Raw genomic sequence first — 18,034 nt, forward strand, 5'->3', positions numbered from 1 at the left:
TGGGAGGAAAATATAAGATACCAATTACAAATTATTTGTTTCAGTTCCTTTAGAATAATTTCCTGTTTCACAGGTGCCTTGAAGAAAATAAAAGATCTCAAAAGTGTCTTAATGACAACCGTAGGCCTCATGTTGACAATAATTGGTAAACTTGCAAGCCATACTTTTTTATGTTGTATAAACTACGAAACTGTTAGCATCGTCAGCTAAAATTTACTTCTTCTGTCTTAATATACCTTCCTTCACTTACAGCTGCAGTGTGGAGACAGCGGTGAGGGTGGGAGCGGGGATGGGGGTGAGGGTGAGGGCGTACTGCTTTAAAATGGTGATTCTTGTATTGATATTCTTAACAACAGATTTATATCTTTTGTTTATGAAAGTCTGCATGCGATGACAGCTGCACTAGTAATACCTTCACAGGTTCGTATTCATGTTGCAAGGCTAGATCTATGCCAGCCATGACACGCTTCCAGCCTTTCCTCCTCATGATCTGGTTGTAGCGTTGGGACTGCAGGGTGTCTAAGCTGATGTTCAGACCGTCAAGCCCTGCCCTCTGCAAGGCAACCAGCTGTCTTGTCAACATGAGGCCATCGGTTGTCATTAAGACACTTTCGAGATCTTTTATTTTCTTCAAGGCACCTGTGAAACAGCAAATTATTCTAAAGAAACTGAAACAAATAATTTGTAACATTGTTGCTGCATATGAAACAAAACTCCAGTTGATAAATTGAAAATACAAATTCCTTAAAAGTTAACTGTACATTTGCCCTAATACAAAGAGATAAGAAGGGTTAATAAACTGAATTGGAGAATGCAAGTTAAGATAGCAATGAAAAAATAATTAGAGGCATAAGATCACCTACTGCAACAGGGAAATGGGAATCAATATGAACCATTACCCAGCTACTGTCAACTGATTCCATGTCTCCATGCACACTGTATAAACCACTGTGGGTTTGTCCGACAAAGTACATTGTTGTACCACACATTATGGTTTATCCCCATTCAATGCTCATGTGGAGTGTGGGAAGAATGATTCTTTAAATGGTTCTGTGCATGCTGTAATTAATCTTGCCTTCATGGTCCCTATAGGAGTGATACATATGTAGTTATTGTATAATCCCTAAATACCTCGCTTAATACAGGTTCCTGAAATTTCATAAGTTGGGTTTTGTCATATATTTGGCGTCTATCTTCACTTGTCTGGCATTTCCAATTTTTAGTAGCTTCTTGATGCTCTCCCATGCATCAAATAAATCTATGATCAATCATGCTACACTATTTTGTATACATTCAATGTCTGCCATTAGCATTATTTGTTATGGGTCGTACTTAAGCAATATTCTAGAACGGGCCACACAAGTATTTTGTAAGCAATGTCCTCTATAGACTGATTGCATTTTCCAGTATCTTACCAATGAATTGAAGTCTGCATTCTGCTTTGCCTACAAGTGAGTCTATGTCACCATTTCATTTCATCCAGATATTTGTATGAGTTGACCAATTAAAACTGTGATTATTTGATAATGTAGTCATACAATACTGTCTTTTATTTGTTTTGTGATGTGCTCCAATTTACATTTCTGAAAACTTAAACTCAGTTGCCTATCTTTGGAGCAATTTGAAATGTTATGATCTGACTCAAATTTGTGCAGATTTTTTTCAGGCAATAATTCATTATAGACAACTCTATCATCCAGGAAAAGTATGACGTTCCTTATAATATCATCTTCCAGAACATTAAGGTACAACATTAATGTAATAGTATAAATTACTATAACTGTATAAATAAGTTTATAAGTGTGTAAAATACATTGAACTATTTGTTACAACAAAACATTGTACTGGTATACTCAGCAAGATGTTAAATCAGCAGATAGCTACATTTTATGTTCAACATTTTGTGTACAGCATATATGCTGGAAAGGATTTATACCCAAATTAAATAAATCTGAAGAAATGGTAGTGTGTGTCTGGAAAAATAATCCATAAAAACTCATACAGTCCAATTTGCTATTATGTCACTGTTGCTGAAATATAATACAAAGTAACTGAATTCGATGAACATTCTCAGAGTGCAATATGCCTCAGAGTGAAATGCACAGTAATGTCAACATTATTTTTCAAGGCTATGTTTGCGAAAATGGATGAAAGCAAACCACACATTTTGTTCTCAATCTGCGGAAGCATTATGCACTGTGAAACACTGTACTGCTGTTCTACATAAAAGCTGTGTCATTGCCAACATCTTTCCCCTGCTGGCTGTTCTACACTTCTCATCACTGATTCAACACATTGTAAGATATTTTATGCTGTATGACACCACAGTCCAGTCTGGTTAGGACAGCATAAAAATAATATATGATTTTCAGTATTGAAACTGGAACAGCAGAACAGCTCTCATCACACTGGATATCAAATCGAGGTTGGATTACAGCCGTGGGTACATCATTTCATGCTACTCAACTGTATGTCATATGTCAGAGTTCTCCAACTGTAGTGGCTGGTGACTGGTGGCTGGCGACTGGCGGCATACCCATCTCTTGGCATCCTGTGAACAGACGTTCTCCACAGGTGACAGATTTGAAGAAAATGCTGGATACGGCAACAGTGGAACACTCTCTGTATCGAGGTAGCTCAGTACAGATCAGGTGATGTAAAGTCTTGCATTATCCTGTTAAAAGATAACATCACGGAGCCCTTGAAAATAGGGTACAGTGATAGGCCTTAACAAAACACAAATGCAATGGCTGCTGTCCAAATTACTGGCTATGTGAACCAGAGGTTGTGACATGTATCCAGTTGCACCCCATACCATCACATCACATGCTGGACCTGCATGTGAATGACAGGTACAATCTGGCCAGGTCTGTTGGCATCAGAGCCTCCACACACAAGTACATCAATTGTGACGATGTTGCAGAACCGAGACTCATCTGATACAATGACACAGTGCCATTCCTGTGTCTGGCATTGTTGTCAGTTGCACCGCTGTCAGTTCAACTCTCTCTAGAGCTGCATTAATGGCTTGACAGTCTGTGCTGCTCCAGATGCCATCACATTGTATGTGTGGATACTTGTCTCACTGTATACAAGCCCACTTCCTGACTAAATGTACACAACTTCACTGCAGGATCATGTACGCATGAGCGAACACTTGTCTGCCCTCTCAGGTGCTAGTTGGATGGCACTACGGAGGCCCTGCAAGGCATTTAGCATGGCCCTCCTGAACCTACCAATTCTATGTTCGCACAAAATGAGATTCTGAGCAATGCAAGCAGCAATACAGTGAAACAATAAACCAGAGTCTCAGCAGACCATGAGCCTGCCACTGCCAAATCTGGAATGCTGATAAACATTTCTCCTTCTTCCATTATGCTTAACACGGTCTTTGTGTACACAACCAACACTGAAATAGAATTTCTGAATGAGAAACCGGCTTTCTTGCATACAGAATATGCATGGGAGTGCTGAAAAGTAATGCCTCTGAATTTTTTATTCTGTTCTCAATATCGGTTGAGGTATGACACATCACGCATATTACTTGGTCAACTTTCCCACTTCACTGACTCGTGGCACACCCCCCTCCCGCTAACAGATGGAGTCGCAATAGGCAGCCCACTCTGACCAGAGATTGTGAATATGTTTACGGTGCACTTCGAGGAAGAGGCCCTGATGTCATCCAAATGGAAATCCATCTTCTTCTTCTTCTTCTGTTATGTGGATAACACACTTGTCATCTGGCCTCATGGAAGAGACAAACTTCTTGACTTCTTTGTACATCTGAAATCCACACGCCACAAAATCAAATTCACTATGGAGACCAAAGAAGAGGGAAGACTACCATTCCTGGACATCATAGTCAGGAGAATAACGGACAGCACCCTGTGCCACAGTGTGTATCTGACTCTATAAAACACATAAACTCAGTTCTCCCTATGGCACTGTGAATAATTTCAATAACAAAAACTGAGATGAATGTTGCAGCGTACATTTAATTTCCACTTTTGCTTTGCATTCAAGATCAGTCTTACCTGAGAGTGCAACATTACATCTTTGTTTAATTTAATTATATGTTCATTAGATTTTGGTTATAAGGCACGTTTTGCTTCCTAATGTTTCTTCTCCAAATGCTGGAAACAATCCATGGAGGAAGAGGAGTATGTAAGACATTGGTGGACCAGGTTGGAAGTATCTGTGAATTTCAATACTCTGTAGAAGAGCTCAATCATTTGAAAATGACTTTCAGACCTTGTGGCTATTCTAACAGATATACATAGGGCACTACATTCTAAAATATTTGCATCTTTCAGTGACAAAACAAGCAACTAGAGGAAAAGTTCTCTTGCCACTTGTAAAAACAGTCGCAGATCGCGACCTCTGAGTGCTATAAAGAGAAGGTATTGATGCAGTGCTTAAACCAAACAGAAGACCACAACTGCAGCCATACTCAAGCAAATTGCTATGCAGTAGTTTCAGTGAATTTGACAATGATGTGGCTGCTTTCATAGTGGCCCAGTCATATTGTGGGGTACGGAATGCCAGTGACAGGGCTGGAATTGTAGGTGACAGATGGGTTTTTGGCAAAGCCTTGTATCAATACCTCCTTAATTATTGAGCTGAAAAACTGTAAAAAACATCATACAGTAAAATCACACAAAAGAAATTCCTATTTCTGCAGGTATTGTGCCTTCTGTTTCTTTTTCATTACAAAAACATATTGATTCAAGTTTATAAAGTCACAACTATGTCACTGTGATTTGTGTAACACACATTCTGGAACATGTTCCAGGAATGCCATGAAACAGACAGCTTTAAATACTTACGCTAGCTCATCTTTCAAGACTTGCATGCCAACAACAACACCATCTATCCAATCTGTTTTTATTTCACTTTCATGTAAAGCTTTCTCCACAAAGGATATCATCTGCCATGTAGGCAGTGCAAGAGGAAATTCCACACTCACATTTGGGTAACCAAGTGGATTCTGTGTCTTGTCAGAACCAAGTACAATCAACCCAATTTCATCTTTACCACTGGTAAATATCTGGAAACATATTAAATGGTAAAAATAAGTTTTGTTTATAACAAGTTGTATACCAATAAAAACATCACACACAGGTACTCTTTATAAAGTCATTTAATTCGATAGATAAAAAATCTACTCACCAAGCAATGGCAGAACACACACATAAAACACTGTTGTGATAGGCAAGCGTTTGGAGCCAGTGACTCCTTCTTCAGGCTGAAGGGTTGCAGGGGAAGCAAGAAGGGTGAAGGAAAAGGACTGGAGAGGTCTAAAAAAAAGGGGTAGATTTTGGTAAAGTTACCCAGAAACAAGGGTCATGGGTGACTTACCGTACAGGATGAGAAGGAGAGACTAATTGTTGGGGAGTGCATCGGGCAAGATTCGGAAACCTGAGAGCTTAAAGGTGGAAGACAGGGTAATATGCAAGACAGAGATTACTACTAAAACTGTACATGAGTTAATAAGAGTGAGAAGCTAAGTGTATTGTATGCAACAGCTGTGGGAGGGGGCAGTGAAAACAGACGGGAAAGACAATGAAAGATGTAGAAAGCTAAAACGGAGTGAAGCAAAGAGTAATTACAGTGAAGAATAGCTGAGACAGGAGAAATTAACGTAAATTAAGGCGAGGTGGGTGGTGAGAACCAAGGACATGTTTTAGTGCTAGTTCCCACCTGCGGAGTTCTGAGAAACTGGTGTCTGGCGGATGAATACAGGTGGCATGTGTGGTGAAACAAGTGCCGAGGTCACGTATGCCATGTTGAAGAGCATGCTCTGCAACAGGATATTGCGAGTTCCAGTATATACACTACGCCTATGCCCATTTATCCTAACTGATAATTTGGTGGTAGTCATGCAGATGTAGAAAGCTGAACAGTGTTTACATAATAGCTGGTATATGACATGTGTCGTTTCTATTTCTCGCCTGATCCGCAGTTCTGTGTGACTTTCCCAAAATCTACACCTTTTCATGGAACTCTCCAGGCCTTTTCCTTTACCCTTCTTCCTTCCCCTTCAACGCTTCTGTCTGGAAGAGCCACTGTCTTTCATGTGTATGTTCTGCTGCCGCTTGGTGAGTAGATTTTTTATCTATTCAATTAAATAAATTTATCAATAATTTATTGTTTTTGTTGTTATAGTTACTCTTTATAACCTACTTAAAATACATCACGTACCCTCCTCTCCACAATTCTTCAAACACATAGTTTTGCCTTTTGTAAAAAATCACTGCGTTTCTGTATAACATACTTGGAGTCAAAGTGTCCAACATCTATTACAATTATAAACAGATGAAAGAAAGTCATTGTATTTATTGGCAGTATTACGCAATCAAATATTTTGAAAGAGTTCCAGTGGTATAAATTTACAATATCTTACAAATAAATATATACGTTTATTCTTTAAATCAATTCTTAGCAATAACATAATAGTATAAATTGCAGAATCAATATAGCCAGTTTTAATGTAATGACTGCAATACCAATACAAAATAACAGCGGTAAGTTATTACAAATGAGAGGGAGAGAGAGAGAGAGAAAGAGAGAGAGAGAGAGAGAGAGAGAGAGAGAGAGAGAGAGAGAGGCATTTAGACAATGTTTCGTTACAGTGCGAAACTTATTAGAATTAAAATGAAGCCATAGTGAATTATTACATTCCAAAAATAATAATTATTGTGTTCTTTCACATCAAAATAATACATTCATTAGGCAATGTATACTTTTAATTTCAGAAATTTTTATAACAGCTCTGAACTTCACTGTTTCGATGAATTTATTACATGTGTCAATGAATGAGGGTTGATAACATTGCTTTAGTCATTCAATTGTTCATCATGTGATATGCACAATGTTCTTAATAACTTCTTATGTAAAGTTCTATCATCAAAAAGATAATCTACGTAAGTTTTAAAAGTCGCGAATCTTTAAACAACAACTTGAAAATGGGTATATCAGTATTTTGTATAATTTCTAGCATTGCTAGATTTACTTTTAAATTTTAAAGTATATGAGCAGATTGAGCGACTTTCCATCCAGAAAATTTGCTGTTGGCAAGACCTCACTACAAAGAAAAATGGTCTTTCCGGAGTCAAATGCTAAAAAATTCATAAATACCAGCATTGTAAGTTATACAAACAGGTATTAAGCAATGGGCATAAATATCGTTCTGCTTGGCGAGAAAAAAAGTAGGTAGATGAAAGAGTAAATTGGGTGCAAGGATTGAACATAAACTCACCCAAATTGCAAAGGTTAAAAAAAAAAAAAAACAAGAGGGTCACTGCTCAAGAATAGAGAACTGCCCCCCCCCCCTTTTCTTTTACAGGCTTGCTTTCACTTTTCAGATGAGACCATGTCCCCCATATGTGAAGAAAATAGCCAATACGTAAAGAGAATTACAGATAAAGCTTTTTCTAGAATGAGATTTTCACTCTGCAGCATAGTGTGCACTGATATGAAACTTCCTGGCAGATTAAAACTGTGTGCTGGACCAAGACTCTAACTTGGTGATCTTAACCCCAGATCTGTGTTGCCGATTTGGGAGGTAGATCTCGTATCTGGAAAGAGGAGATGACAGTTAGGGTACTATGGGTGAGCAGCTGCCATCAATTTTTGATGGTGCAGAACCCACAATAGTGGAACTGCTGCCTAGTCCAAAGTCACCTGTTACCAGTCTTACCCCACAATAGTGTATCGAATCCAGACGTAATGTCGAAGCTGATGAAAAGTCATATGAGAGATTCCTGTAATCTAGGTGTGACTTCACCAATGCTGCATACAGCCATATCAAAGTAGAGTGGACCACACCGTGGTCAGTGTCACTGAGGCATAGAAGAGCATTCAGGTGCCACCTACATGTCTGCTTTAGTTGACAAAGACGGGGAACCCATGTCAACTAGGCATCTAAGACCGGTCCTAAAAACACAATGACAGAAATGCATAACATAGGTCATGGCAGGCAAAAAATGGATGCTATGAGTGAAAGCCCAGGATTGTGCTTGGTGTATTGCTCCCTGCATTCTGCCTCCAGCAATAGCCGTCGTGGATGAACAGGAAAGATGGGGACACCATATGCCATGCAGCTGCCGCCAGATCATTGATAGCCACAAAAAGGAGAGTGGCACTCAAAACAGAACCTTGTGCACGCCCCTTCTCCTGCAGGGGGGGATGCTACAGGAGGCACCAACCTGTACCCAAAAAGTGTGACATGGAAGAAAGTTCTGGATAAAAATCAGGAGTGGGCCATGGAGGCCCCACTCCTTTAAGGTGGAAAGGACGTTATGGCACCATGTGGTATCATAAGATATACACGCAGATCAATGAAAACTGCAACAAGGAACTGATGCTGAGCAAAAGCTGTTCAGATAGCACACTTCAAGTGGACTAAATTATCTTCAGTAGAGCGCCCTTGGCGAAAAGCACCCTGGATCGAAGCCAAAAGATCCGGGGATTCAAGGACACAATACAGCCTTCGACTAAACATATGTTCAAGTAACTTGCAGGACACTGAGTAAACAATCTGGACGACAGCTGTCCGTTTGAAGAGGCAATTTATCTGATTTAAAAACTGGAAAAACGGCATTTTCTCGCTACTGGGAAGAGAATTCTGCATTGCACCAGGGATGGTTAAAGAAAGGCCAGGTACACTGACGGAAAAATTTGCAACACCCAAAAATAATTAATGTAGAGTAATGAAATACCAGGAATATATTTGTTGAGACAATGTATGTAAAGTGATTAACGTTGCAGGATCAGAGATCAATGTGAGTGTGAGATAAGCCACTGCAAATGTAAATGTAAATGCTGATACGCTGTTGTACATGTGTCATGTGTGTGTGTTTGTGGGATGTAGTTCCATGCCTGTTGCACTTGGTTGGCCAATATAAGGACAGTTAATGATGTTTGTGGATGGGTTAAAGCTGTCATCAGATGACGTCCAATATGTGCTCGATTGGAGGTAGAGCTGGTTATCGAGCAAGCCAAGGCAATATGTTGACACACTATAGCATGTTGGCTTACAACAGCAGTATGTGAGCAAGTGTTATCCTGTAGGAAAACACCTCCTGGAATGCTGTTTGTGAATGGCAGCACAACAGGTCAAATAACCAGACGGACATACAAATTTGCAGTCACCATTCGTGGGATTCATACAGACAGTTTTGTCAGTGGAAAAGCGAAAGCCATTGTTGATGCTCCAGGAGTAAAGACAATCAAGACATTGCTGAAGATGCCACTAAGTGAGACAGGTTCATAGAGAACTGCAATAGAAGGCAAAATCGTCAAAAAAAAAGGGAGCCGGAGATGCCCAGTGGAAGACATGCCATTATAGGGTTAATGGTGATAGCAAAGAGAATGACACTCAGAATGGAACCCTGAGACACACCATTTTCCTGGATAAAGGTGTCCGACAAGGCAGACCCTTCATGCACCTCGAAAACTCAGTCGTTTAAAAATGTCTGAAGGAAACAGGGTAGGTGGCCATGGAAGCCCCACATGTGAAGAGTATGGAGGGTACTAGCTCTCTAGCAGGTGTCATAGGCCTTCGCACAAATCGAAAAACACAGCGACAATATGGGATTTCTGCAGAAAACCATTCATGACATGGATGGGCAAAATAATGAGACGGTCCACTGCAGAATGCCGTGTTGAAAGCCACACTGTGCATTCATCAAAAATTGTGAGACTCGAGCCACCATATCATCCGGGCATGAATCATTTGTCCCATCACCTTGCGAACACACTGGTAAGAGAGATGGAGTGGTAGCTAGAAGGAAGAGTGTGTGTGTGTGTGTGTGTGTGTGTGTGTGTGTGTGTGTGTGTGTGTGTGTGTGTGTGTGTGTCAGAGAGAGAGAGAGAGAGAGTGAGAGAGAGAGACAGAGACCTAATTTCGGCAAGAGCTGGATTTCAATCAATAAACTGAGTTGAAGTCTGCTGTTGTGGTCTTCATCCAGCTACTGGTTTGGTGCATCTCACCAGCCTATTCCAGCCTTTGTAAGCCTCTTCATCTGCATAGTATTTCAACCTAAATCCACTTAGAATGGTGAACCACCATTCAGAGAATAACTTTTTAACAACACAGTTCGACTTCTCTAAAGGCTTCTATACTGAGAATCCAACATAATATCTCACAAATTCAATTCCAGTAGAATTAAATAGTGGAAATTAACCCCTCTGTCATCTTGCCAAAGCCTTTGACTGTTTAGATTAAAAAATTCTGTGAGGGGAAGCTAAAACAGTATGGCATTAAAAGTCTTCCCCTTGCATGGATTGAGTTGTACTTTAACTACAGAAAATGGAAGGTCACATTAACAAATGATAAGACAGGAAGTGGGCGCCATGTGTAGAGAGTACAAACGATACTAGTCCCCAACAAATGTCGTAGGTTTTCTCCAAATTGAAAAACACAGCCAGTCTGGGATTTCCACAGAAAACCATTCATGACATGGGTAAACAAAGTGGGTGATAGCCAGAAGGAAGTTGTTTGTCCTTACCGGGCTTAGGTGTGGGTATAACAGTGGCTTCACAACAGTGGCTTAATAACATGCCCCTTGCCCAGGTCCGGTTGTACGTATTAAGCAAAAAGTGCTTGCCCACATGAGAAAGGTGCTGCAACATTTGAAAATTAACAGTGTCTGGTCCAGGTCAGAGGATTGAGATGAAGTGAGAACGTGAGCTAGCTTCCTCATAGTAAAGGCAGCACAGTAACACACACGATTCTGAGAAGAGAAGGGTATTGCCTGAGTCTTCTCTGCCCATTTCCAATAGAGGTAGGCAGGATGATAGTGGGAGGAGCTCAAAATTTCTGCAAAATGGCGACCCAAGGTGTTGGAGATAGCAATATGGTACACGATGATACTGTCTGCTACTGTCAGGATGAAAATTGGGGAATGGATCTTGCTCCCAGAGAACCATCGGAAGTTGGTGCACACGATGGAAGAGGGGGGTGAAACTGTTAAAAGAACTAGTGAATGAAGTTCAGCTACCTTTTTGGTTATCCTGAAGAATGCGAATTCCATCGCAGCAGGCTTCAGTCCACCAAAGGATTGGGACACAGCATGGTAAAGAGGAAGTGTGAGGAATGGAATGTTCTGCGACGGTAAGGATAATGTTTGTAAGAAATTCCACCTGTGACAACTGTGGAAATCATGTTCGTTGAAGGTCGCCAGGGTGGGGTAAAGTCTCCAGTCAGCCTTAGTGTGCTGCCATTTCGATGTGCACAGAGGTGGGGTAGGAGTCAGCAAATGGATAGCACACAGGAAATGGTCGCTCGAGTAGGTGTCAGAAAGAACGGACCGTTCAAGATGATGTGCAGGACGGGCAGTGAAGAAGGAAAGGTCCAAATGGGAATAGGAGTGCGACAAGTCTGAAAGCAACATGGGTGCTTCTGTGTTAAAGATGAAAAGGTTAAGTTGATTAAGAATGGCAGCGAAGAGGGCACCTCTCGGATAGGTTCTGGAAGAGCCCCAAATGGGATGGTGTGCATTAAAGTCCCCAAGCAGCAGAAATCGGCGAGGAAGCTGTCCAATAAGCTGGAGGAAGTCGAACCTGGTGACATCAAATGATTGAGGGATGTAAATGGTAGAAAGGGAAAAGTTCAAGTGAGGAAGGAAAAGACAGACTGCAACAGCTTGATGACAGGTAGTCAGGGAGATGGATGGGTTGACTATGAATGTCATCCCATATGAGCAGCATGACTCCTTCATGAGACAGAATGCCAACCTCGAGCGGAAGGTCAAAACAGACCAGGAAGAAATACAAAAGCTCAAAGCAGTCGTGAGGATGTAATTTTGTTTGCTGAAGGCAGAGTACAAGTAGAAGCTGCGATTCTAAAAGCAGTCATAAATCCTCTTTGTTGGATCAAAGTCTGCAAAAGTTCCATTGGAGGACAGTCACGATGAGGACAATAGGAAGGAGTGTCACCTCGGCAGCTGCCAAGTGTCAGTCTGCGAAAACTCACTGCTACAGGGCACAGAGGCAAGAGGATCCTGCTCCATGAGGTCCTACAGAAGTGTCGGCTTTCTTCTGCTGTCGACATGAGGAATCCAGGGCATGTTGTCTGTAGTTCAACAATGCCTAGATGATCCTTACTGCAGTTCGATTGCATCTGCATTATTACACTTTGCCAAGAAGGGCTCTCAGCAAGGGTAGTGTCCAGACATCGTGGAGTGAATCGTAGCAATGTTGTTCGGACATGGAAGAGATAGAGAGGGACAGGAACTATCAGTGACATACCTTGCTCAGGCCACCCGAGGGCTACTACTGCAGTGGGTGCCTGCTACCAACGGATTATGGCTCTGAGGAAGCCTGACAGCAATGCCAATGTGTCGAATAATGCTTTTCGTGCAGCCACCGGACGTCTTAGGCCTGTTGCTCTTCCATTCATTGAAACTACAAAATTCCTGAGGCTCCTGCTTTATACAAAACTATCTTGGTCCTCCGACTTCATGCTCCCTGCAGCTTTTTCGATGGGTGTGAACCCTTCACCATCTTGGCTTCATGCGGCAGCCCATCTTCACCTTGACCTTCAGGCTCGCCTTCAGTTTCACGACCTATGCATGGATTTTTGCAACAGTATCTTTGTGTACACTGATGGCTCTTGGACTGACCATGGTGTCAGGTGTGCCTTCAACGTCAACCAACATTTTTTGATACTGACTTCCGGCACATTGCTCAGTATTTACAGCAGAGCTCTTCACCCTGTATCAGATCATGGAGTACATCTGGTGACATACTCTTTTCAACTGTGTCACTGCTCAGACTCTCTCAGCACCCTTCAAAGCCTCTGTGCACTGTAGACTGTCCATCCCTTAGTGCACCGGTTCCAGGAAAGCTTCCACTTGCTCACTTTTTATGGAGCCACTGTGATGTTTACGTCGGTTCCAGGTCATATCGGTCCAAGAGGTTGCTGACACTGCTGCCAAAGCTGCATTCCTCGTACTTCAGCCCAATAATTCTTGCATTCCCTCTGATGATCTCTTGTTGCTTTCTGTCAGGAGGTGGTGTCACTTTGGCATCGCCACTGGTCCTCCATTCATAGGAATAAGCTCTGGGTTATTAAGCCTCTTCCAGTGGCTTGGACAACCTCCTCTCAGTCGTCCTGCGGCGAGGAGGTCATTTTAACTAGGTTGCATATTGGGCACTGCCTTTTTAGCCATCACCATTTGTTAAGTGGTGCTCCCCCACTACTTTGTGTACATTGCACCCAACTTTTAACTGTCTGCTGTTTCCTGAGAGGGTGCCCTTTTTTTTACCGTTTACGTTCCCGTTTGGGTTTGCCATCTGAGTTATTGGCCGTTTTAGTGAACAATGCGTGGGCTGTCGACCGTGTTTTACTTCTTATCAGTTGTAGCAATATGGTGAAGGCCATTTAACTTTTAGTTCTGGGCCTCCATTTACCTATTGCGTACTTCATAGACCTTTCTCCACATCCCTGATTGTAGCTGTCCTCTCTCCTGTCATTAAACGTTGACATGTAATCATTTTTAACTCCTCTCCTCACCTTTGTGTTTCACAGTTTTGGCATGGACACATATGACCCTAGTTGTTTTTGCGCCCTAAAACAAAATGGGGGAGAAATACAAAGCCCTTACATTCTTTTGTCGACTTATGTCTTTACCTCCCCTTGAGACCTCAAAATTTGTCGGGGAAAAATTCTAAAATGTGTCTGTGGAATCAGAGATATCAGGGAATTTCACTTGGAGAAACTTGTGGCAACCCTGATGTTAGGTTTTTATATATGGAAATTATTTTTGCTTCTAGTATTGCAGTTCTGAATTGCTGAGTTCATCCTAAACTCACACGTGAGTGGTATCTGCATACCCAGGAACTTAGAACATGGGAGCCTAACTGCCCATTTATCCCTACTTTTGATATTCGTATCTGTAAGTCACTTTTATTTCTTTAGAACTGCACAATACAAGTTTTTAGGCATTAAGCTGGTACCTGTGGATCAGTACACGCCTGTTCTGTTATTCTCCTGGATGTTTCTGGTATGGATGAGTTTAGATCTTGCATCAATAAGTTTGTGGCACTGCAAAACATTAGAGTTTTTCCTAAGCCCTCCAGTGCCGGAAGTAAATCATTTTTGTGGACTTGGCAGCAAACACTGTGTGCCACACCATATTTTATGTTCTCCCTTTTTGAGTTTACTCTTATTCCTGTCTTATCATTTGTTAATGTGACCTTCCATTTTCTGTAGTTAAAGTACAACTCAATCCATGCAAGGGGAAGACTTTTAATGCCATACTATTTTAGCTTCCCCTCACAGAATTTTTTAATCTAAACAGTCAAAGGCTTTGGCAAGATTACAGAGGGGATAATTTCCACTATTTAATTCTACTGGAATTGAATTTGTGAGATATTACGTTTGATTCTCAGTATAGAAGCCTTTACAGAAGTCAAACTGTGTTGTTAAAAAGTTATTCTCTGAATGGTGGTTCACCATTCTAAGTGGATTTAGGTTGAAATACTATGCAGAGATGAAGAGGCTTACAAAGGCTGGAATAGGCTGGTGAGATGCACCAAACCAGTAGTTGGATGAAGACCACAACAGCAGACTTCAACTCAATTTATTGATGGAAATCCAGCTCTTGCCGAAATTAGCTTCTAGCTACCACTCCATCTCTCTTACCAGTGTGTTCGCAAGGTGATGGGACATATGATTCATGCCCGGATGATATGGTGGCTTGAGTCTCACAATTTTTGATGAATGCACAGTGTGGCTTTCAACACGGCATTCTGCAGTGGACCGTCTCATTATTTTGCCCACCAAAGTCATGAATGGATTTCTGCAGAAATCCCAGATTGTCGCCGTGTTTTTCGATTTGGAGAAGGCCTATGACACCTGCTAGAGAGCTAGTACCCTCCATACTCTTCACATGTGGGGCTTCCATGGCCACCTACCCTGTTTCCTTCAGACATTTTTAAAAGACTGAGTTTTCGAGGTGCATGAAGGGTCTGCCTTGTCGGACACCTTTATCCAGGAAAATGGTGTGTCTCAGGGTTCCATTCTGAGTGTCATTCTCTTTGCTATCGCCATTAACCCTATAATGGCCTGTCTCCCACTGGGCATCTCCGGCTCCCTTTTTTTTTTGACGATTTTGCCTTCTATTGCAGTTCTCTATGAACCTGTCTCACTTAGTGGCACCTTCAGCAATGTCTTGATTGTCTTTACTCCTGGAGCATCAACAATGGCTTTCGCTTTTCCACTGACAAAACTGTCTGTATGAATCCCACGAACGCTGACAGCATTCCAGGAGGTGTTTTCCTATAGGATAACACTTGCTCACATACTGCTGTTGTAAGCCAACGTGCTATAGTGTGTCAACATATTGCCTTGGCTTGCTCGATAACCAGCTCTACCTCCAATCGAGCACATATTGGACATCATCTGATGACAGCTTCAACCCATCCACAAACATCATTAACTGTCCTTATATTGGCCAACCAAGTGCAACAGGCATGGAACTCCATCCCACAAACTGACACATGACAAGTGTACAACGGCGTACCAGCATTTGCATTTACATTTGCAGTGGCTTATCTCACACTCACATTGATCTCTGATCCTGCAACGTTAATCACTTTACATACGTTGACTCAACAAATATATTCTGTTGTGTGTAGACAAGACAGCCTAGACACAATGAGAGGAAGCCGAAAGGCATGCGCTACGCTCACGCAGATGGGCGTGAGGTCTGAAACAGGATACGTAATGAATGCTATACAGAAAAGTACGTAGCTTCTGTAATACTTAACTTTAATCCATCCTTTTGGTACATCTGGGGAATGTGGTGATACAAGTGAGACTCTTTAGATACATGCAATGTTACTAATGGCGCCTTGCTAGGTCGTAGCTATTGACTTAGCTGAAGGCTATTCTAACTACCGGCTCGACAAAGGAGCGAGGCTTCGTCAGTGTAGTCGCTAGCTATGTCGTCCGTACAACTGGGGAGAGTGCTAGTCCGTATCTCGATACCTGCCTTGTGGTGGTGCTCGGTCTGCAATCCCTGACAGTGGCGACACGCGGGTCCGACATGTACTAATGGACCGCGGCCGATTTAAAGCTACCACCTAGCAAGTGTGGTGTCTGGCGGTGACACCACATTCCTCCCCCGCAAATCGGCGAACGGTCGTGTTATAAGGCTTCCGCCCGCCGTGGGGAGGACCCCATGTTGACGTATGCGATGAGGTGGGGAAACTAACAACAGGCGAGGCTGTGCCACCCGCACCCAGCCATTCGGTGCGAGGGGATCTAGGAAACGCCTGAAAACCTAGTCCAGGGTGCACGTCAACATGCGGTGTATGTGCCCGTAAAGAGACAGGAGGGGCCGAAGGGTCGACCGCGAAGACGCCATGTGGTCCGGAGCGGGCAAGAGTTCCATGGTGGAGGACAGCTGGTCACGGGAAGCGATCGGCGGCGCGTGACCCAGGGAGGCGCTTGGCGGCTGCAGCGAAGCGTCCACTGTGGGCGGCGCCGGCTGGAGGACAGGCGGCGGCGGCGGAGGCGGCAGCGGCGCGTCGCCATGGGGCAAAATGGAATTCATCGTCGGTAACACCTGGGGATGAGGCGAGCCAGTAGATGGGTCCCCAGGGCGCTGACCGGACGGCACCGTCGCTGAAAGCAGACGGGGAGCGGCAGAACCCGTGCGACGACAGAGGCGCAGCTGATTGAGATGCCGACGCACCTCACCAGAGGCCCCCAAAACCAAATACATCGCGCGGCCGAGGCAGCGAAGAATGCGCCCTGCGAGCCAACGCCGTGAACCTCGATAGTTGCGATAAAATACAACATCGCCTGGAGCAAAAGCAGAAGTCTGCCGCTGCACAGGAACCTGATGCGGCGGGTGCAGCAAAGACATCAATGTTCGATGAGGACGACCGTGGAGCAACTCAGCCGGCGAGCGACCATCTCGGGGCTGAGAGCAATACGAAGACAAAAAGAGCAACAACGCGTCCTCCCGAGAATGCGACTCTTTCAACTTCAACATCTGTGACTTGAAAGTCCGGACCAATCGTTCAGCGTCACCGTTTGACTGAGGCGAAAATGGCGCGGATGTCAGATGTTGAATACCATTGGCCTGGCAGAATGACTGAAATTCTGCGGACATGAATTGTGGGCCATTGTCAGAAACAATAGTCTGCGGAAGACCTTCAATGCAAAAGATAGCAGACAACGCTTGGATGGTGGCAGTTGACGTCGTGGAAGACATCCGGACAACAAAAGGAAAATTACTGAAGGCATCTACCAGAATAAACCACCGAGCATTCCAGAATGGACCAGCAAAATCGATGTGCAAGCGTTGCCAAGGGGAAGTGGCTTTTGGCCATGCAAATATTTTCCGCGGCGGTGCTGATTGTTGTTCGGCACACGCCATGCAAGAAGAACACATATTCGTAATCGCAGCATCGATGCCGAACCAAGTACAGTGCTGACGAGCAAGTTGTTTCGTTCGCACTATACCCCAATGTCCTTGGTGAAGAAGCCGTAAAACAGAGGACTGTAACGAACGTGGGACCACGACTCTGGACTGATCATTATCAGAACGCAACAACAAAACACCACGTCGAACAAAAAGTCTCTCCTTGTGAGCAAAAAATCGGCGAACCAACGGATCCTCGATCCGAGACTTTGACAAAGGCCATTGCGTAGCAACAAAACGCAAAACGGTAGCAAGGACCGGGTCAACAGCTGTGGCTGTAGCTACACGACGAAAATCAATCGGAAACGATTTGACCACGTCATCGGTTTCCGAATCAATGAGCATACAAGCAAGTTCGGAAGAGTCGAATGCTCTATCCTCAGCAACAGGCAAACGGGACAACGCATCGGCGTTTCCGTGCTTAGCAGTGGACCGATAAAAGATATCGTAGCGGTAATGCGAGAGGAAAATAGACCAGCGAATGAATTTCTGCGCTGTACACGGAGGTACAGGCTGGTTCACTGATAGGTCTTGATTTACTATAGACATGTTAAACAACTGAAATAAATCTAAACCAAACAAGTTCACTGCAG

General features: G+C 43.1%; 1 protein-coding gene across 1 annotated transcript in view; it reads right to left on the bottom strand.

Moving 5' to 3' along the window:
* Positions 1-539: 539 nt before the first annotated feature.
* The window catches only part of LOC124605178 (molybdenum cofactor biosynthesis protein 1-like), a 173,471-nt gene continuing 155,976 nt past the window's right edge, over positions 540-18,034 (bottom strand). The window contains exons 7-8 of the mRNA XM_047136690.1: positions 4,827-5,047; positions 540-639 (exon numbers count right to left, since the gene is read on the bottom strand). Coding sequence (XP_046992646.1) covers positions 540-639; positions 4,827-5,047 — 321 coding nt within the window. The remainder of the gene's footprint in view (positions 640-4,826; positions 5,048-18,034) is intronic.

Source organism: Schistocerca americana, chromosome 3 (genome assembly GCF_021461395.2).
Source record: "Schistocerca americana isolate TAMUIC-IGC-003095 chromosome 3, iqSchAmer2.1, whole genome shotgun sequence".
Taxonomy (NCBI): domain Eukaryota; kingdom Metazoa; phylum Arthropoda; class Insecta; order Orthoptera; family Acrididae; genus Schistocerca; species Schistocerca americana.